Here is a 22,187-nt window from a genome sequence, read left to right as displayed (position 1 = left end):
GCTTTCCACTTTTTTGCAAGCTAATTTTCTGCTGTTTCAGTGAATTAAAGTACCTCACAGAGGATCACAAGATATGCCCAAACTGGCTTCATGTAACCTATGGGAATGTGTCTAGTGGGGGGTAAGGAAGAAGATGATCCCCTTTCAGTGGCAGACAGCTGTTTGGTTCACTCACTCGAGCTAGTGAAACCACAGTCTTGCCTTATTTCAGATTGTTCCAGCTTTGTCATCATATCACCTTAAGATTATAATGGCAATGCACATAAAATGCCCTTCAAGCCCACCTAAGTTGAGGTTACTGCGTGCCTACTTCTCCTTCCCCATCATTGCTCTTATACAAGCACTGAACCCACATGTATGATGTGAACAGATTTAGGGAACTGAATCAGCCAAAAAAGAAATATGACAGAACAAATTATTTATTCCCCCCTACCTTAAAAAAAAAGACTTTTTAGCTGGCTCAGTACCCTGGCAGAGAAATGGGTAGAAATGTAGGGCTGCAGTAGGCACAGTGAACAATTGCTTGCCACCTTAGGTTGCAGAATTAGCTCACCACGGTGTCAGGTTAGACCAGTGCCAGTGAAGGGGATGCAGCAGGAGTTAACAGAAAAGTTAGGGAAGGCTGAGAAAAAACAGTGGCATCTCTTCTGGTGGCATTACTGGATTAGCTGTAATGTGAATTGTGCCTTTAGTAATTATTACGTAGCAAGCTACGAGCCTCATTCTCCTTTTTCACTTTCCTTTTCTCAAGAGCATGATACTCTATCTCTCCTGATGGTACTTGGAGATTTTCAGTAGCAGAATGCTCCATTTTGTTAATTTTCAACATGGATACATGATCCTTTCCTTCAAAGACTCAAAAATGTAATTATATTCAAGCTTGTTACTTTGTGTGAAAGTAAGATCACTTATGTAAAGCCACCATCAATTTCCCATTAATCACAAAGTATGTAATTATGATTAAACCTCTCAGCAAATATAAAACAATAAAATAAAAATAAATCACAAGGTTATTAATAATTTCTATTGCCCTGTGAACTGCACAAATATATGCAAAAATATCTCACAGCAGTCTCATGAAAGAGTTAATATTCCTCTACAGATAAGTGTGCTATACCACACAGAAACCTTTGTTAGATTGGAGATTAGACTTCAGAAATCCTGGCGCACATTTTTTCATTCTAGGCTGGCCGTGGTGTCTCTTTGCTGCACCTGAGGTCCAATTTTAACATCCTCTGTGATTTAGATTTCTTACCAAATGTGAAGACAGTTTTCCCTGATTTATTTTGTCTAAATTGTAATCAAAGACATTCTAAAAGGGGGAAGGTATGTGGCAAAGGTGAAATAAATGTATTTTTCAGAAGATGAAAAGCGTAACAGAAAATTAAAGCAGTATATGAAATTGGAAAACAACAAGGCAAAAAATAATAAATGTAAGCACTGACGCCCTACCCGTTAAAAATATGCTGAATGAGAGGATGAGCTGTCTTCATATAGACATCCTGATTGGTACATGACTCCCCAAAGACTTCATCAAAATAAAAAACATGCTGAAAAATAAATATGATCTTTACATGAAAATGAATATGTTTCACTTTCCCTTCACCCCCATTCAAAGCTAAAGTTAACTAACAGAAGTCTTTCCAGTGACTTCATATGGCTTTGGATCAGGTACAAAGTGATCTGGCACATTTACCATGCAGCACGACATATGCAGGAACACATCATTACGACTAATCAAGATACTGAGGGTAGGAGAAGAAAAAAAAAGATGCCTTAATTTCCCATCATTCTGGAGCAGAACATATCACAGCCTTCTGAGAAGAAAAAAACCCCACACTAATTAAAGAAAATTTACTCTTGAAATGAATCAGCCTACAGATGTACAGTAAGACTGTAACAGTAAAAAAGAAGTCAGAGTCACCTCTTGACTCTCAAAATTAGTCCTCAGTTATGATTGTCTCTGTTCTGTAGACTTAAAAACTTTTTGTGTCAGAGAAAACAGAAGCTATTCCTAAAATAAGATGGATTGTATTATCTCAGAAAGGGGGCAAGAAAACCCAAAACGTCCTACACTCCATATCTGACCCAAAGCAGCAGGGTCTCTGGAAACACTGCAACAGAATTCATTATGGGCTCTTTCTAGGTTATGAATAGTGTTTGTTGGGACAGTCACAAACATCATATTTTTCAAAAGAGCCTCCATGGACGGGTATCTAACATTGCACTCTAAAAAATTCACTGCAGTGTGAATTAAGTGGTAGATGTCTAGGACTGAGAATCCCTTCAATGATGCTCAAAAAACCACACTAGCACACAGGCAGATTAAACCAGGGAGTCTCAGCAGCTACGCTCAGCTCAGCAGGCAGATGTGCTCTGTGATGGGCCTGTAGTTTGGGTCCCCCAGCTGTGGAGCTGGAATATGCCTCACCACCTCCCATTTGCTCTGTACCCCTTGCTGTCGTTTCTATAGGAACCACAGATGGAGGCAGGGCGAGTAGCCAGACTTGGAAGCAGAGAAGTTCTCCTGGGTCTTATAGAATAGACACAGCCTTTACCATGGCATACTTTTGTTTGGACTATATTGATTGATAGCAAGATTTCATTTGTCTGTACTGACATAACAAAATTAATTAGTGGTTATTTCAGCACTGAGATACTAAGGTACTAAGCATGGCATAAATGCCAAATATAGGTAGTCAGATAGAGGGAGTGGGGTGGAGTTGCTGCATGTGTCACACTGTAAACGATGGTACATGAACCGGGCCCAGAGCTGCAAACTGAATTTTTACTGGATACTCCAAACAGTTGTTCCTAGGACCCAGACTGTAAAAATAACACCCAGTAGAGTGAGAATGGCTTGCCGCTCTCTAGAAATCAGTTCTGTTCCTGGTGCTGTCAGTCAAAAGTGAGAATTTGAACTATGACAGCACAAGGTATTTGGGATTAAGAAACAAAGACCAAAAGGGAACTTAATTTTCAAAAGCATTTAAGAACAAAGGAAGGGAGGGGAAAAGGGTGTGGGTGATTCATTGAAACAGACCTACAGTGCTGAAATAGTGAAAAGGGAACTCCTCACTGAAGTACCCTGGAAAGCTATCAGGAGACCCTGCAGCAGGCAATTTTCCTGCAGCAAGGCATGCAGTAGTTTTATTTTGCCACATGCAAAGAAAGCTGCAAGAGACATGCTTTTGAGGCTTAAAATTCTGGGCTCAGGTTTTCTACCACAGGCTGGCATAAGTCAGAAGCAATTCAAATATAGTTATGCTGAGCTCATAGAAGAGCCCACCACTATTTCAGTGCAAGAAATGCAGACAGCCCTTTTCTGTTTCCCCTCATGGAAACTCCAAGCACAATTTTCTTTATCCCGTCCATGCAAGTGACTGGCCCATAAACACAACATTCAAGTGGAGCATGTTACCTGTAAAATATATTGGGTGAGATCAACCGCCTCCTTCTTCTCATGAAGAAGTAGGGTTTCTTTGTCTTTCACTGTGATGATATTAACCTCCCCACGTCGCTCCTCTCTCAGGCCTAGAGGACGTTTTCGGACACACACTCTGATTTTTTCACTCTCTGTCCATGGAGTCTCTTTCTCAGAAGTACTGGATCTACAACAATAATGTAGGTTTACATTTTAAAATCAGGTTACTACAGAATCTCGAATATGCACAAATTTGTTAGCTTTATCAGATAAATGTTTCTGTCTTTAATGGCTTATCAAAAAAACCCCAAAACACACTCATTGTTACATGGTGAACTTTCTGCTGTTTTTTCCTAAATAGACAGATGCCTTTTGTGCACTTCTGTTAAAAAAATAGTTGTGTTTATACAGCTATATTCCTAAACTTGTTGCTGGACTGGCATATTGTCAGTTGTCCATAAACATGTGATTGAAGCTGGCATAATATGCAAGTTAACTCAATGAAATTTAATCTTGCTGAAATTATTTGCAGTCATGATTAGTCACTTAATAATGTACAGATGAAAGTATGAACAGATCTTGAAAAGGAGAAGGTATAATATTTAGTTGCTTTTCCTCTTATGCTGGCTTTCATTCTTCCTCTTATAGGCTGTCAAACAAGTTACAAGTAAATGACTCAAACTGGGAAACAAGACAGTATCACCATGTTCTTAGTCAGCTCAAAGAAAATTGAAATATTGATCTCTTCATTGTCTCCCCTTTGGTTTTGAGGTTTTTTTTTTCATAAAAAATTATGGGGTTTCAGACCACAGGCAAAGTTGTGCTCTTGTATTTTGGCAAGTCCACTTTAGTTCCCTTCTAGACACCTCAGAAACATGAGGTCATTTTGTGTTTCATTGCTTAACCTACTGTGTAAAGCATTTTGTGATGCAGCATACAGATTATGCTTGACTTCAACTAAAAGGTATTCATCCCGCCTTTCCCTTTTTCAAGCTGTCTTCAGCCAAATAAGTAGTGATTTTCAGCCTGGATTTGCATGTCAATTTGTGAGAAAAAAATCATTTTAATCAAGCCCCAACTTGCCCAAAAGTAGTGTTTCTGCCATGCTGTCCGAATGTCCTTCCAAAATCTCTTAATGTAGCAGCTGAAAACTAACATATTCTAGTAATCTAATAAATTAAAATCAAACCCACAAGTTACTCAATATCTCATTACAGCTACAAGCTTGTAGTATCATTGCTGTTGTGCTGCATGATCCCTCAGAAGCATATAACATGCAGATATAAATCTCAAGATGCGGTCTTTGAAGACTACACACAAGTAATCTTTACTTGTAACTGGAGTCCCTTTAATTTTAGTACAGCTTTCCCATGCAGACCAGGATCAGGCCCTGCATTTAGATGGAAAATTCTTTCCCCTGAAAAGAAAGGCAATGATACTTGAAATAAGATGCTTCATAAGTTAGTGTGAGCTTATGGATATCACTAGGCACCAAATGTTGTCCAACTGATGATCAGAGGCTCTGAAGTTTAATTCTCATGTCAGAGGCTGGATTTAGTGACCTACAGAAAGAGTCTGTTGTGCTCTAAGAGCTTGAAGGAAGAAGGACTGACTGCAAGATTTGGAGAAAGGAAAAAACTGAAGACTTGGAGGCTCTGTTCATGAGAGAAAAGGCATAAATTCATTCCAATACAGAGTATGGGAACAGAATGCATTTTAATTCTGAATGCTGAACCTGAAGTTTAGATTTTCTATTAACCTTTCTTAAATAGAAACTGTATTTTATAACAAAATGGATTTTTTTTATTACTAGAAAAACAAAAAATCTTGACACAGATCATTAGAAACCTGATCAGACAATAAGTCGGAAGAATCACTGTGCCCTGTCTGCTACTGCCAAAATCAAGCCATTTGCTGTGGGCAAGTGCAAAATACATTTAAACATATTAAAAGAGCTCTTTATCTTTTTGCCATCTGAAATCACGCCAGTGATTTCCAATGTTTCTCATAGATGAGACTAGATTAGCCTTCACAGTGGTCAAATCACAAGATGACATGGGAATGGATGGATTTAGGGAAGGAGTTAGGCACTTGCAAAACAGGAATCACAAACCCAAGTGTCAGCAAACTGGCCCAAGCCTGGAATGCACAACACATACTCTGCGGTCAAAACAGGAGAAAGAGAAACTTGGGCATGTCTGGAAGAGGATGCAGAAAGCCCACAAATGAACCATAATGCTAGGCACAGAAGAACATGCTTAGAAAAAGAGAAGAACAAGAAAGAAAGTGAGAACAATGGAGATACATGGCTCCATCACAGGATTAAAAATCTTGAACTCCCCTAGCTAAGCCATTAGGTTATACTTTATCATTTTTTACTCGCCAGCACTATGAATCCTGCCCTTTATAGTTGCACCTTGGCTCAGCTTCTAGAGAAGACAGAGAATGCACTAAGATGCCAATATATGTAGGAGGTTAGTGCACTTCTCTGGAATGTGGGGATCTTTTTTTTCCAGCAAAGGGGAGTTACAAACCTCTGTCTTGCATTTCATGGTTTAAGTGTTCTAACTACTATGTCACTTTAGATCTTTTCCACTGTGGCAACAGCATCTATCCCTCCAGGCTACATGCATGCTCAATGGGAGTTGTAACTGACACCCCGACTCCATGGATCCTCCCATATACCAAATCTTTCCCCACAGCCTTCCCAGACCAAGCCCCAACCTCATATAGCTACCTGCCTTCACTGCATTTTAAAACAAAACTGCCATGGCTGCATTGCAATTAGCTAGATGCTGGTAGTATGTGTGCAGAGGGGTATGTGCTCTGCTGCTGAATCAGGAAAAAAAATATTTTGTCCTTTAGAAGTGTTGCCAGGGTAGATTTATCAGTGGTTCAAGATAACCATAGCACCTCTGTTACCAAACACCGGGAAAAGTATGAAAGTTATAGATCATGTGCTTGGGAAAGAGCTGCAAGGCATCCCTCTCACCACCACGTCTATACCCCAACCCTGTAATATTCATTCTGTTTCTTTTTAAAGCTCCAGTTCAGAAACTTCTTTATAGAGAAATATAGCCATCACAGCGTGTATCCTTTTTACTGGGAAAAACTTGACAATGCCATATTTTGGAAAAATAATGTTTTGCAAGACAGTCTCATAGAAAGAAAAAGAGAAAGAAAGATTGGCCAAAACATCAAGAAAACAAAGCCTTATATCCTGAAAGACAATAAAGACTATTCTTAGACAACGTCGATGAGTGGCAGCTGGTGAAATTCAACTGATTCCTTCTACCAGACTTGGATAGTCGCAAGTGCTTATTAATATCTCTCTTCTCTATGAGATTTTGCATTGCTCTGTAGTGGTAGGATTGCTTATTTGGAGGTGATGAAGACAGATTCTCTTCCACAAAGAAAAAAGAAATAATTACGACTAACTTGAAATATAGCAAAATAAAGGTGACTGATTATTACCTGACACAGGAATGTGGTAGTCCATAATTATACCCTGAAATATGAGTTATTCTTTGTACAATAGGAGCTTCAGAATCCCCCAGGAGAGGAGCAATATCATCAGAAACTGTTGGACAGCTCAGGTCCTTTTTTGTGCATATTCCAGAAGTACTTAGGTCTCTTCTAGTTAATCTGATCAGCTCTGAATCATGTGGTTGAATGTGTCCCAACATTTCCCCTACACTGTTCTTCTCTTCATTAGCACTGAAATCAGATGAACCATATGATTCAGATTCAGAGTCTTTAACTGTTCCATCATTTTCTTCAAAGAAGGACTCAAAACGCAGCTGTCTACGGGGACCTGATCTGGTCACCTGAGGCTGAACGAAAAGGCCACTTCGTTGAAAATCTTGCTTGCTTAAGTCTGCAATGTCTTCCTCCTGCATAATTTTGATTATTCTAATGAGCTGAAAGAGTCGTTTGCGGTCATTCATGTCATGGACCCCTAGTTTGGTATAATCTTTTGTGGAAACTTTGGCAAGCTCATCAATCTTCTCAACACCGAAGGCAGCAAAATGGGGATAGTATTTTTCAAGTTCTGCCTCACAAAGGCATTCATAAAGGCATGAAGCCATCTTCAAGCTAAAGTCTACAAGAAACCAAACAAAATAAATATTAGAATCATATGAAACATCACATCTGACAAAGTTACTAATGAAGAAACTACACATTTCCTGATGCCATTACCTGCAGTTAGGCTAGAAGCTTGTTTAACTCCGAGTTTACAATACAGTAGACTGCCAAACACTACAGAATATAGCAATAACAACAATAAACTAAACATGAAACAAATATTTTATGTATGAAACTATATTTTGAAATTACAGACAATACACAATTATGTGTAAGAAATGCACAATGCAGTGTTACTTACTGCTGCAGAGTTCCTACACGCCTGATGTCTACTTGATGAATGCGGCAGCTACTGAAACCCTGTCCTCAAGCTACAGAATGTAAAATGCCTAATTTTAGACACTTAATTTAATATCAGGGCATGTGGTCTAATGTGGTTCAGCTATCCCTGGTTAACTAAGCAAAGGAGAAGAAATTGCATTTGTCCTCACCTCAAGCTGAATAACTAAGACCATTCACCTTACAGATCAACTACAGCAAAGTTGTAGTTTTGTTGTGTAACTTTCTCTTGTATGTCATGAATCTTGTGAGCATTTAAGTGTCCTTGACAGAATAACCAAAACATTCTGCGAAATGTGAAACACAGAATTTCTCTAAATCTATATATGCTACTGGAACGCCACACTTGCATGCTTGGGAAACCCGAAAAAGCAACATGCATCACTGAAAGGTATGCCAAAAAACCCCCAACTCCTTCACTCATGTCTCCCTAGCAATGCATTGTGCAGCTGTCTGTATCCAGATGGATTAATATCTGCAGATATTTTTACTTGTTCCATAAAATGGAAAAATGATAGCACTTCAAGTGTCTGTTGCCCACTGCCTTCTTATATCTTTGTTCAGTCTAAGACCTTAGCAAATACAGCTCTTACTCAGTTTTGGAGGTTACAATAACATTCAACAACTCCAAGTTATTTAAGACTAAGTTTTTCCCCCTGTAATTCAGGGTAAGTTCTTTGACAGGATTTTCAAGCATCTCTACAATAACATTACATAAGAAAATAAGGTCACCAAATATCACCCCCCAATTTGATTCCATATCATTAATTAACATATTATGTTGACATATAACACAATATATGTATATATATTGTATACATATACAATATAATAACAATAAAACAAATAATAACAATAAAACAATAAAGATTGTATTAAAGTGCTGATTCTATAAGGTATTACAAAGGCCAAAAGGTGCAGTAGAGGACATCTAAAATGACTTAGAAGCTAGAGTCTAAGCTGTACATAGTAGTTAGCCATAACAGAATTATGAGATTCAGCAGTAACAAGCTTCAAGACAAAAACACTGGTATGTAGGTGGGCTTATTTAATATGTATGTATATGTAATTCCGAATCTTGAGGTAAAGTCAAAGCCACTGCTGGGATTGTTAGATCCTAGGAGGGGGAAATCAAAATTGACAAAGAGGAGAGCAAACCCAAAGATCAGAGAGGCTAAGACACACGTGCAAGGGTTTTCAAAAGCATTCACAATTTGTTAACTTCTCTAACAGATAAAATTCCACAGGAACTTCAGACTTCATTTAAAGAAGGGTTATGTTTTTGAAAAAATGCCTATCTTACATAAGGTAGCTTGAAGTATAGAATATAGTATCAGTACAGGTCCTGCGTAATTGTCTGCATGCACTGCCATGAAAAACTTCTTTTGTTTGATGAAAGAAGCAGCTAGAACACAAAGCCAAGACACCAGTCTCAGTACTGAGAATCTGTTAAAGATGAAAACAATCCAGCAAATTTCTTTTGTCTATTCTCACTCTGTATCCTAGATTACACCTACATCTTTATATATGCTTAAGTTAAATACAGAGTGGCCAAAGACCAGTGCAAGAACTAATTCAGTATTGACCTCTGTTTGAACTATAGTGTTGGACACAGGAGAGAGAGGACAAAAGAGAAAAAAAATGGAGACACTTCCCAAAACAAAAGCAGCAGACAAGGGGAGAGAACTAAGAATTTTAAGGTCGAGGTTCTAATTAAAAATTAAACAAAATATATTTAAATAGCTAGACATGATTGTATAGACAGGTTTCCATTATCTGGGGTAACAAGGGAGTAGGATTCTCAAAATACAGAAAATTCAAGTAATATTGGTACTGCAGAACGTACGAGAAGTTTAGTACTGAGACATGTAAGCAGCTCTGTACAGCTTATTGGCTAAGGCTCTGTGCCATATGAAAGCAACTAATTGGCTTCTTAATGAGAGCTGGCCCAGGAAGTAATATAACTGCTTCTGCTTCCCCAGATATATTAAATCTTACTGGAAATAAGTGGTTTCAGGAGATAACTCCAGTGTCTCTCCATCCATGGCACAGCAATTTCACAGCCTAGGAAAACTGAACATTGACAAATAAAGGAGTAACAAATTAATTAACCATGGAAAAAAATAAGCAATTGTCATGGTGATGGGTTCCAGCATTTCTGATTACTTCAAAACTCAAGAGTAGACAATTTTCTAAAAGATTTGGTCTGGTTCATACATGAGAGAATTCAGGGGAAACAGCTGTTTTCAGTGAAACCCTTCTGGCCTTTTAATTGGCGATGCTCTAAAAGAAAGGAGCACCTTTCTCCTCATTAAAAGAATACTTTATTTGTCCAACACTGTAGAGTTCTTTGTGTCAGAAGACACTGTTTCTAAAACAGATATGTAATTCTTCAACATTAATTAGCTTTGTAAAGAAATAAGAGTAGTATTGGTAGGTTTTCAAGAAGCCTAAATTTTTAACGATAATGCCATCTTCTGGCAAAAAAAGAGAAGACTTTTAGTTTTTTACAATAAAAGCCAGCACTACCTCAGTTATTGTCAGGATCCAATTTTGTTTGTTCACCTGAGAGAACACTGTGTCCTGGGGCAGAAAAATATAACATTCTTCAGTGTAGTAACGTGACATCAAAGCCCAGGTCTTGTTCCCTGCAAAGCTATGAGTGGCTTCACTGAAAACAAGATTGAGACAAAAGCTTCAGAATTCTTAGAACAGCTGGATATAACATATTTTGCAGCAGAAGTGAGTCAGTATGGAGGCATAATTCTCCATGAGCATCCAGTTATAAGGTCAGATAGTCTCAGGCCTAACAAAAACTTTTCACTCAATCTCTATTACAACATCACTTGTAATTCTTCGCTGTTCAGTGGTTGCCCTTCTCATTTTATCTGGCAGACAGACTCAGCTACACTTTGAAATTTTCACTTTATTCTCACACAAGAGACCTGCTTTGCCACTGACAAAAAGATGCTGAAGCTGGTCAGTGAAACAGTGAAGTCAACGAAGTCCAGAGCATCTTTACTAATACACAGGCTAGCATCGAGGGAGAAACAGTTAATGGTGATAGACCTTACTACTGGAACATGTGAGATGTCTGAACAAGGGACTAGTCAGCCTATCATCTTTATGTGGCAAACCTGAGTTCTCTACAACTCTTTATGCAAAGAAGTTTTACAAAGATCTTAAAAGGCTGCCACATGCTGGTAATGGATAAGTACTTATCGTAAAAAAGCATTAGAATTTTATATAAGGGGACCAACTCAAAGCACAAAATAAGATCACAGCTTGTCATCAGAGAACTCCTCCTTTGTTTCAGTAATAGAGGTGTTTTAAAGGTCATAAAGCTGGGGAAAAACAAAAAGTCAGGCGTAAACAGTAGTAATGAGTGGTTAAATTTTACATATTCTGAAGAAAATTAACTTACCACAAAATTATGCTCTAGGAGCTGATCCTCCATTTTAAAATGCTTTTAATTGTTAGTTAGCTCTTACACAGATCTTCTCATTCTCAATGCACTTTTCAAAGTGGAGAAAAGGCTGGCCTTCAAAGATACTCAGTGTCAGTCATTATGCATAAAATAAATCACATAAAATCCCTACATAGACTATATTAAGAATAAAGCAGCCTTAGGCCATTATATCTTGATCCTTATTAACCTCTGATATATTAAAGATCTCAGTGCACCGTTCACTTGAATAACACTCCCATGCCCTGTTATCCCACTGTAGCTCACTCACATCTACCTGACAATTTTAGCCAACTTCCCCTGATAGTTCTGATTGCCACCACCAAGACATGACGCAAGTATCACTATATCTGTATTTTAAACTAGGGAAATTAAGTCGTGGCAAAGTGAAGAAATCTTATGTGGCACTCCTACAAATGCAAACTAATGCAACTATACATTTAATCCCACAAATAATCTAAGATAATCATTCTGAATCATAAACTCTGGTCTGATCATGAAATAATTCTATTAGGCACAATCTTCAAGAGTATCTGATAAACAATAAATGTTAACCAGTGTACAAAACCTAAACAGCACCTTGTTTTCCTGCCAATCACTTTGTATTCTGTAAATAATTTTCCTTTACAAGTACCTTATAAGAACAAAAGTTAAGAACTTACAAAATTTGTAAATGCATGTAGCAGGTAGGTACGTTGCCTCTCCTGACCACAACTATAGCTGCGTATTGTACTCATTACTTGTAACCACATTACTCCAAACAAGTCTTCCGCACGGGCTTTGTCTGTGCCAAAGCTTTTGCTGGTTTTTAAAGTATAGAAGCAGAAGACCAGAACGAAGCCAATCTGGCAATCATATGATTAAGAAGAGGGAGACTTACCAACTCATGCCACCAGTCATCCATTTTTATTTCTTATTCATCTGAACATTAAGCTCTTTTTTAACTGTGATCCAAAGCCAAACCTGAGTTTGCCCTCCAGAAGTGAATGGCTAATTTGCTTTTCCAGAGCACCACACAAAATGCTTTGCCTTTAATCATTCTGACCCCGTTCCTTGGAAACTAGGTTATTCCTGTGAAGAATGAGGTCAGGGTGTGGTAGTACTTTTATAAACACAAGCTCCATAAGAGAAAACCTGTACTGTAACATGAATTTATGACTTTAGTTTAATGCAGTAGTTAGGGATCTATGAAAGCGTGTTTGACGTTGCAGCAGATCCCTTTGTAAGATCATAGGATTACACTATGCAACTCCCTGTGCACGTACACAACACGGTATTAAATATTCTGTTGCTCATTGGAACAACTGTTGTAGCAGCCTGTTTTGAAGACATGAGGAACAAAGTTGAATACTAGCAATAGATAACCACATATAGTTTCAGTATAGTAAAAGTAACGGGAGAGGAGGGAATACTTTTAATGTTGAGGGAAAACTTTTAATAAATGACAACTATTTTACAGTTGGACCATGATGCAGGTCTTCTCCCTGCAGCAACACTCCTACTTCCTTTGCTACTTACTGACATACCTACCAGGGAGTTGGTTACTAAAACTGCAATGCATTTCATTGCTCTTTAAAACAGACTGAAAAACAACAAATAAATGTTGGAGGGGTTGTTTTCCAACAGAGTATTTTTCAATTGGTAAGAGACTGCTATTTTTTATCATCAGCCCTTCATACTAAGTATAGTCTGGTGACCTCAGCAGAAGAGACTCCATCCTACAGCTGATCCCCGACAACTGCTTAAAACAACAGCTGCGTGGAAACGGGAAGTGTCTAATATTCAACCGCATGCTAAGAAAATAATCTACAAGATATATTGGGATGCTGATTATTTGAAGATTGTGCCCAAGCTTCTCCTGCCAGTAAGATTTACCAAATGGCTTTCAAAATTTATTTTATAATTGTATCAAAACAAACCGCCACGCATCTGGAATTACACTGTACGGCTGAGGGGGGACGTGGTTACTGAATTTAGACCCGTAGGGATTTATAGCTTCCCTCTCCGAATTTAGTCCCAGACTGAGGAACTGTACAGCTTCACCCCTGGAAGAAGGGGCGCAGGGCTGAGGCGGAGGCCTCGCACCCAGCCGGCTGCCGGCACCCTCCTGCAGCAGCCGCCTCGCCCCCGCGCCCCACCATGTGAGGGCTCCCCTCTCATCCTTCCCTGTGCCACCCCGGTTTTTTTTCCTCTTTTCCCCGCACACACCGGGGCCGGGCGGGGCCCGAAGGAGGGGGCGGCCTAGCAAACGGCACCGCGGCCGGCTCGGGATCCGCGGCGGGACGGGACGGGGCTGAGGGAAGCCGCGGCGCTGCCCCGCCACCCGGGGAGGGTGATGGCCCCGGGACAGCTCCCCCGCTGCCTCGGCGCGGCCGTCCCCTTCACCTCACGGCAGGCACCCCCCCGCCCGCCAGCCGCCGCGCCCTCCCCGCCCGCGGCCCCCGCTGCCACTCACCGGCGCTCGGCAGCGGCGACTAGGCCGCGTCTCCATGGCAACAACGCTTTTCCCGCTTCAAACGCTGGCGCGCAGCCTCTCGCCCGCAGCCAGCGAATAGAGCGAGGGAGAAGCGCGGACAGGGCGTGTCCCGGCGGGGAGAAACCAATCCGAGGTCTCGGCGGAGCCTAGAGTCCAGGCGGGAGGGCGGGATGAGAGGGGGAGGGGCTCCCGCCGGCGCCCGTGCCGCTGTGATTGGTTGAGGCTGCTTTCACTCGTACGCCGCGCCCCGCCTACTCTCCGGCCCGGAAGCGGAGGTGAGGGCGGCCGCGGTGAGGGTGTCCGGGTCCCTGAGCCTCCGTGTCCGGCTCCTCCAGTGTCCCGGCCTGCACCGGGGGGGGGGGGGTCCCGCTGCCATGGCAACGGCCGGAGGGGCCCGGCCTCCCCCGGGCCGCCAGCCCTGGTCCCTCCGCCCCACCTCGGCCTGGTACCGGCAGGGCCCTGCCCGCTGAGAGCCGGCCCCTGGGGACACGGCGGGGGGCCACCCTCTGCCGGAGGGAGGGAAGGAAGGGGAGCCGGGCCCCGGGGTGCCTGGCGGGCCTGGGGGAGGTTTGTCCTTCCAGGCTCCGGCCGAGCGAGCTTGGCGTTCCCGGGCGCGTACGGGAGGGGGTGCTGGCCTCCCGCCTTGGGCGGCCTCTGCCTCCAAGTCAGGCGGCGTCGGTCCCTGGGCTGCCCGGGGGTTTGGTGGCTGGCAGTAGGGGTGGGTTATCTTTGGCACGGCTGGTCAGACACTGATTGAGGCGGTTAAAGAGGGGTTAACCGAGAGAGCTGGACGCCGTCCTGGGGCTTGGTGGGGAAGGGCTCTGTGGTGTGGTTTCCCGGTTTGGAAACTGGAGGTGCCACTGGGCATCTCGGGGAAAAACAGTGTTGTGTAAACGTATTACTTACTGAAATGCGCGGCTCCGTCAAAATGCAAAGCTTTTCCTGGAACTGGGAATTGCTGTATTCTTTAACATGGATTTCTCATCTCCATTGCTTTGTCTCTTTTTCTGTGTAGGACCAGTTGTCCTGGCTGCATAGCTTATTGATTATAATATTTGTCACTTAAGAGGTGTGTTCCTTTCAATTTACATCAAGTTAGTGCTTATAGCATATGCCAAGAAGCTTTTAGTTTTGTATAACAGCCTCATCTCTAGCCCAGAGAGTAGGCACCCTGTCCTTTGTCCTTCCTTTTCTCAGCTCTGCCCTGGCATCTTGAGGAGTTCTCTGCTGCAGGGGATCTATCTTGGGCAATCATTTCTCTATGTCACTTCCAATAACGTTGAGGTATTGTCTTTGCACAGGGCCTTTGAATTTTTGCAGTGGAAAAGCTTCAGAGTGTTAATCGGTGGCTTTCCTCTTGCTTTATGATTTTTTTTTTTTTCTCCCTACAGTGTGGTTTGTAATATATCAGCAGCAAAGAAATGTCATGCAGGTCATATTTCATGCTACTTGGTAACTTTCTGTTTTTGAACTTTTATACAGGTTCCTGTTTCCTTGTTTTAAAAGGAAAGGACGCAATTTTTTTTACAATTCAAATATAGTTAATAGGATGCATTTTAATTGTGTAGTAACTCAAAGGGATGGACGATTTAGCGCACGCTGAGATACGTTTGCTGGCTAAATACAGCTAGTCTGTTTGAGCTCCACACTGTATGTTGTTCCTGCTTGATCCTCTGTGCTCTTCCACAGCTCTCCGTGCAGTTAACAAAGGGGCATGGCTGTGAGAGCTTGTGGCTTGATCATCTACAGGAGGCTGCAGTCAGCACCATCTTCTAAGGTCACTGACAGTATTGAATACCTCCTCCTTCAGACATCCTATGGGACCCACCACTGGACCCCACCCAAAGGTGATGTTTATTCTGATAACAACACACTTCAAGATAGTTTGTGTTGGGAGTGAGTGAGATTATAGACTGAACTTTGGCAGAATGCTGCTAAGGTCAGCTTTGAGGGGCAGTTAATCAGTTGACAGTAACCACTGATAGTGCTGTTTGTGCAGCTGGGTGGGGAGTTTTGTGGCCAAAATTCTTCGCAAATTGTGACTGTATAAACTATTGGGCACAACTGATTGGGGTTGGGGCGGCGGGGGCGGTGTCACCCAATCGTGCTCCTTAGATATCTGATGTTTCTGGCAGACATTGAACAGACAACTGAAATTAGGTAACTAGAGAAATTTTTACCTTCTCGCTCAGGTCTGACCCTCCGCCAGATAGCGCTGCTGCCAATGCACGGTTGTTTGACCCATATATAAGCAGAAGGGTCACAGTTTGCAGTGCAACATTAGAAGGCAAACTGAAATCGGTGATGATTTACTTTAAAGCGCCTTTCTTAAAAGACGCAGGAATTTCTTTAAGTTCAGGAATTACTGATGAAGAGCACATGACTAATGCAGCAGAGATGAGAGGAGCAGCTGGGAGAAGTAACCTTATCAGACATCTTCACCTAAGCCATCCTTGCTCATCAGTGAGGCCCCAAAGGAGAAGACAAGCCTGGTGCCCTGAGACGTATAACAACAGAGCCAGTGTTTGGTAGTACATAGTCACAGCCCTGGTACCAGCAAAAGCGCAGCACAGAAATACTTCATGTTCCTTGTAGATCTTCTTAGCCTCTGAGATTTCTTCCTGCTAGTATTTACTTCCTGTTTTGTAAAATGCAGCGCTCTTAAAGCATACTGCAGGAGCAGTTTGTAAACAGGAATTTGCAAATTGGAAAAAAAGCTCGTAACAGCATCAGGTACACTCTCCTATTAAGGGAAAGAACAAAACTTTCCAAACCTCCACTTTTGTCCACCTCACCAAAAGCCTAAGGGAGTAGAATTTGCAGCCTACTGGAAAGCTAAAAAACATGTGCTGGGACAGGATTGGTTGTTGTGAGACGAGAGACCCGTGTGGAAAGGTTCATTGGGAGCACAGCAATTCTGGACAAGGGTTTGAAAAGACTCGTAGGCATTTCAGTAGGGAGTGAAAATACTCATAGGCGTACATCTCACGCACTCAGAATCACAGAATGGTTTGGGTTGGGAAGGGCCTTTAAGGGCCATCTGGTCCAACACCCCAGCAGTGAGCAGGCCCATCTTCAGCTAGATCAGGTTGCTCAGAGCCCCTGACCATGAATGTTTGCAGGGATGGGGCATCTACCACCTGTGTGAGCAAGCCGTTGCAGCGTGGCAGCGCCCCGAGGGTAGGACCTGTCTTCCTTGTATCTAGTCTGCATCTAGCCTCTTTTAGCGTAGAACCGTTGCGCCTTGTCCTACCGCTACAGGCCCCGTGAAGAAGTCTGTCCCCATCTTTCTGCTGCACCCCCTTGAAGTAACTGAAAGGCCGCAGTGAGGTCTCGGCGGAGTTGGCTGGAGAAGCCCAACTCTCTCAGCCTGTCCTCACAGGAGAGGTGTTGCATCCCTCTGATGATGTTTGTGGCCCTCCTCTGGACCCGGCCCAAGAGGTCCATGTCTTCCTTGTGCTGAGGACTCCAGACCTGGACACAGTATTGCAGGTGGGGTCTCACCAGAGTGGAGTAGAGGAGAAGAATCACCTCTGTTGACATATTGTTTAAGGTTTTATAGATCAAAAGGCACATAAAAAAGCCACAGTCTGGTGGCAGCCTTTAATAGTAGCTTGGTACAGATTTGGGGGCAATAAATGAAGGGGAGCTATTACATTATATATTCTCTGCGATATGAGTGGTCTTCAAAGGCAGCATCAGGTTGTGCAATGCAGTAACATAACTTGTATATGAAGCAGACATAGATTTAATGTGGCAGGAGCCAGAATGAGAAGTTGTAATCTTCTGTCCAAGAGCACGCAAAAGGCAATTTACAGCTACAGCTGCACACTGGTATTTTAAATGTACCCTGAGCAGCTGCAGCCCTTATGGGATTAAACTGGACTTGCTTGGATCTCCCCACAAGAGCTTCCTGAGCCTCATCTATGCTCCTAGAACTGCGACTTTAAAATTGTCGAGGCTGATGGGAAAGGGGTGTGGGGTTCACTTTCCTCCTCAGCATATTGGAACTGCATTAGTGCAACGGCTGGGAGGATCTGAAAGCTGTGGTCTAAGGTGCTGCCAGCAGTCCTTTTTCCGTGTGGTAGGTAGACTGTACTGCGCAAAGTTGGAAACTAAGTAATGAGCTCAGTAATGAGCTTAGATTTGAGGTTATCAACAGCAGGGTGAGGTGATTGCCTTTTGCTGTGCTGGAGAGCACGAGGTTGCACTGGTGTCCTTTGACTTGAAACTGAATCTCAGCCCCCCAGCTTTATTGCTACCTCAAACCTCAATTCTTTGCACATTTGGCAACTATGGATGATGACTATCATAAAAAATAGTGGGTGCTTACTGTTCATGGATGTTCTTTGGGCATTTGCTGGGGGTACTGTAAAGGTAATCCAGCTGTGCAAGGCCAAGTGGATTCTGTTTCTCAACTGTTAGTAATAAGTCCCAGCTATGGAAATACATACTTCATCAAAAAGGAAACAGCTTGACTTGCAGTGCTGAGATTCAGGGGGAAAATACTTTTACTTAAAGCCTCAGCATATTTGATCTCAGATATCTGAGATGTCAAGTGCAACATCAAATGCTGTTTTCTACACAGTTGCTGCTTGAAATAGAAGTGTATTTCATATTTGAGATGATGTCACGTTTTAAGTAAGAGGTGTTTAAACTGATATGCAGACAAAGAAGTGAGTGAGAGCTGTTGGGAAAGCAAAATGGGTTCCCAGATACCCCAGTTCTAGTACTAAAGGGTGGATTTGGGTTCCTGGGCCCTGAGGAAGGATTCCTCTCTCTGACGAAGTTACGGCTATTTGCAGCCAGCCACACAGAAAATAGTGACACAGGGGCAAAATAAAGTTTAACCTTTTTTTCCTCTTGAAGCCTCCCAACTCCTGCTATGTTGCTTTTTTGAGATCTTGCTTGGGTTGTTCTATTTATGTTCTGGTCTGGAGCTTTCATGAGAAAACCAAATCTGACATTTCTCAACAAAAGTACAAACAGCTGGGGATGTGTTATATTTATCCATTGTTTGTAATGGCACCTCTCATTCTGAGCAATGTAAAATAAATGATGTGTCCTAGGAGAACTACGCAGCTGGTGAAAGGACTGGCTTTTAGGCTTGCTGCATTTCAGAGGGGAATATGGGAGAGAAATAAAAATACCCCTAACTGCCTAATTGAAACTCACCTTTTAAATGGCATTTGTTGGTGCCTGGTCCCGTTGTTTCTGGGCTGTTGGCATGAGTAAGAGTTTTGCAGAAATGAGCCTTAAACTTCTGTGGGAGGGAAGGGTTGAGAGAGGACTAAGACTCTCGCAGATGAGCAGTCCCCCTCTAGCTGGATAAAGGAAAAACATTCATGAGGCACTCAGTCCTCAGTGTGATCTAAGGTGGAACATCACGGGTGCAGAGTGCTCCAGAAGAGGAGAGGAGGACTGGGAAGAAAAGATGCATAGTGCTGACAGGCCGCTGGGAGTTTCAGAAGATGTCGAATAAACAACAATCCTAAAAGCCACGAGACAAAGACAAATCAAGACGTAAGAGTTGGAAAAGCAATCTTTGTTCTCCAATTTCCATTTGATTCTGTATCAGCTAGAGTGTACTCTCATCTCTGTCTCCCAATGTTTCCTAGTTGTCAACTGAATAAAAAAAATCTGAGTTTCCTTCTCGGAGACTTACTTTTTCACCTTCTTAACAGGCCACGTGGACCCAGGAGAGGACGACCTGCAGACAGCCTTCCGGGAAACGCGGGAGGAGGCTGGTCTGCAGGCCAGTCAGCTCACCCTCATAGAGGGGTACAAGAAAGAACTGCACTATCCTGTCCGTGGCAAACCTAAGACCGTCATTTACTGGCTGGCAGAAATGAAGGACTGTAACACAGAAATCAAGCTCTCGGAGGAGCACCAAGCTTTCCAATGGCTGAAGCTGGAGGATGCTTGCAAATTTGCAGAGTATGAAGACATGCAGGCTACGCTGAAAGAAGTGCATCAGTTTCTCTGCTCCAAAGAATAAATGCTTTTGTGAAGGATAAGGGGAATTTTTGAGGAAGCATGGCCTGTGGTTTTTGGTTTTGTTTTTTTTTTTTTTTTAAACCAGGAGAAGAACTACATGGCTACAGAAATATAGATTTCTTTTTTTAAATCTATACAAATTCAGTGAAGAGCTTTTAAAGAGCTTGTGTCTCCCCTAACTAATGCAAAAAAGTGTGGTCTGATTGAACCGTGAGCCAGAGATCTCTTAACTGAAACCCAGAGCTAACAAAGACTTCCTCTGTCCCTGTCATCTTTTCTTGTTCCTTTTTTTTTTCTTTGAAGTGCTGAACAACCACACATATTTTTGAAAAATCACACACTTGATTTTTCTTGACTTGCTGATGTAGAACTACAGAATTGAGAAAATGAGCATATGGAGATTTTTAATAACAAAATGTTTTACTGCAGAACTTGCACCTTGCATTTCAAATGGAGAAGCAGTAGTTCTGTTCCCAACTCCTCCACTGATATGCTGTGATAACTTGTCAAATCATTTCAGGTCTTGTTTGTTTGTATCATGAATTTACGTACATCACTAACATACTGTTATGAAAACATTTTCCATCCAAAGAGTCTTAGTAAACAGTTAATGTACAGTATTTAAATGGTAAACTTGAAGTTCTTCTTTTGCCTCTTTCTTTTCCTCTTTGCTCTTTAACAGACACCTTGGCCTACATTATTCAGGGGGTTGGGAAAGGGAAATCTATCTGCCTAATACAGCATTTTCTGGACAGAATATCTAAGCAAATGTGCAATCTTGCTTCTGTTTGATAGTGTCAGTGTTTCTGTGGCTGCAGCCTGCACCCATGTGTGGGCAGCAGGGCCATGTGCACTGCCAGTGTTGTGCTGTAGATACACAGGCTGGATGATTGCAGAAGCCTGCGGTGGTACCGATGAGCTCGCCTGCATCAGCTTTCCTGTGGACCTCTCTTTTGTCATTGACATTGGTGGGAGCTGAGGTTGTTAGCACTCTGTATGATTATGCATGTTCAGTTAGTAATGGTTCATAATCTTTTGGAAGTTTTGGTACATGAATGCCAAAAAAGCACAATGGCATTATTAAAATTTTTAGGTGAAGAATGAGATTTCTGAATCCTGGGCAACTCTGGGGGAGAACAAGTGTCCCTTCTTCCCTACGTCTCCTTCAGTCTTTACTGCTTAGTCGCTTGGACCTTGCAAAGCAAATAAGTGTATGAGAAAGTGGCTTCTACTTCTACTTTGTCTTCCTCATTGCTGCAGGAGTGAAGTGAGGGTCATCAGCATCTCGTCAGCCCTGGAGAAGACTTGCAATACCAGAGGTGCAGCATAGCTGTGCTGAGAAATATGGGTGGCAGTTTACTATCGTGCTAACTCTCCAGTTATGCAGCACTCATCCTTTGGTGCAGCGTGCGTTAATAATGTTAGTACCAGTGTGACAGTGGTGTCTTGCTCATCACGCTGTTATCTTCCTGTAGACTGATTTATAAAAGCTCCCTTGTAGTGCATCCTTTTTTTTTTGTGTGTGTGTGTATATACACACTCACATACACACAGATGCACTATAGTGCATACACAAGGATGCACTATAAGGGGGCTTTTAATATATATACACACCCATAAACAATTACAGTGCTCCTCCACTTTACAGTCAGCTTTTATTTTGTTTATGAACACTGTTTACAAGCACTGCATTCAGGTGATGGCAGAGTGAACAGCACATAGGTTGTGTGATTGCTCTGAGTGTTTCTCAACTAGCTTTAGAGCAGAGGATGGAAGGTGTCTCCCACTGTCACCTGGTCCAGCCCTAAGGCAGAATTGGCTATTTTGGAGTCTTCCTTTATGGATGATGTTTGGCTAATGTGCTTTTTAAGACCTCTTGTTATAAAGACTCACACCTTCAGCTCCTCTGTCCACACCTTGGAAAATTTGGTGTCTAGCATTTGATGTAGGTAAACCAGTGAGAAGTGACTAAAAGATAACAACCAGTAAAAGAGAGGGGAAGAAAATAGTTAAAAGCCTGTGCTGCTTCACAGTCTTATTTTTTCATTATTGTTTGAGCTACCATTTAATCAGTGCTATGTAAACAGTGGTGTTACTGCCTTCATGTTTATGAGCAAGATTAGCATATTAAGTATGAATTATAGAGTCATTAACAAGTCATCTGTTTTGCCCATTCAGCAATAGTGAACATAAGCACTCGTTGCTTTGGAAAGCACAACATTAGCTGAACTCCAAGTATTCGCATTGTAATGGCACTGCATACATAGTGTTCCCAAAGTGTGTCAGTGTTTTGGAGGGTAACAAGTGCTATAAGGTGATGTGCTGCTTGGACAAAATTTCAAAGGCGGGCATCTTAATTGTGGTAGAAAAATGTACAAGGGACGTAACTGTGATAATTG

At 42.1% G+C, this 22,187-nt stretch overlaps 3 protein-coding genes across 10 annotated transcripts in view; 2 read left to right on the top strand and 1 right to left on the bottom strand.

Moving 5' to 3' along the window:
* KIF24 (kinesin family member 24) overlaps nt 1–13,823 on the bottom strand; it is a 33,323-nt gene extending 19,500 nt beyond the window's left edge. Inside the window, exons 1-4 of one of the 4 annotated variants that reach the window (XM_030003964.2) lie at nt 13,771–13,823; nt 6,899–7,526; nt 3,422–3,611; nt 1,453–1,550 (exon numbers count right to left, since the gene is read on the bottom strand). In XM_030003964.2, the coding sequence (XP_029859824.1) occupies nt 1,453–1,550; nt 3,422–3,611; nt 6,899–7,512 (902 nt within the window). In that variant the 5' untranslated portion in view covers nt 7,513–7,526; nt 13,771–13,823. Of the gene's footprint in view, nt 1–1,452; nt 1,551–3,421; nt 3,612–6,898; nt 7,706–9,847; nt 10,387–12,195; nt 12,340–13,770 lie in introns of those variants that run through there. The other 3 variants (XM_030003965.2, XM_030003963.2, XM_041121043.1) reach the window with 3 other exon arrangements.
* A 133-nt stretch (nt 13,824–13,956) lies between these two features.
* Nucleotides 13,957–20,408, top strand: NUDT2 (nudix hydrolase 2). Of its 5 annotated transcripts, none has more exons than XM_030003981.2 (4): nt 14,048–14,066; nt 14,807–14,860; nt 15,481–15,638; nt 19,476–20,408. In XM_030003981.2, the coding sequence occupies exons 3-4, from the start codon at nt 15,506–15,508 to the stop codon at nt 19,787–19,789; spliced, it is 447 nt and encodes a 148-aa protein (XP_029859841.1). In that variant the 5' UTR covers nt 14,048–14,066; nt 14,807–14,860; nt 15,481–15,505; the 3' UTR covers nt 19,790–20,408. The 5 variants fall into 5 exon arrangements, with proteins under 5 accessions (XP_029859843.1, XP_029859841.1, XP_029859840.1 ...); XM_030003980.1 differs by lacking the exon at nt 14,048–14,066 and adding an exon at nt 14,073–14,236; XM_030003982.1 differs by lacking the exon at nt 14,048–14,066 and adding an exon at nt 14,340–14,358.
* Nucleotides 15,555–22,187, top strand: part of LOC115336627 (myogenesis-regulating glycosidase-like) — a 34,649-nt gene continuing 28,016 nt past the window's right edge. The window contains exon 1 of the mRNA XM_030003966.2: nt 15,555–15,638. The gene's annotated coding sequence lies outside the window, so the exon portion shown is untranslated. The remainder of the gene's footprint in view (nt 15,639–22,187) is intronic.

The sequence above is a fragment of the Aquila chrysaetos genome, chromosome Z (assembly GCF_900496995.4).
Source record: "Aquila chrysaetos chrysaetos chromosome Z, bAquChr1.4, whole genome shotgun sequence".
In the NCBI taxonomy this organism is placed as follows: Eukaryota; Metazoa; Chordata; class Aves; order Accipitriformes; family Accipitridae; genus Aquila; species Aquila chrysaetos.
The sequence above is the reverse complement of the archived record's forward strand: the minus strand, read 5'-3'. Positions and strand labels throughout refer to the sequence as shown.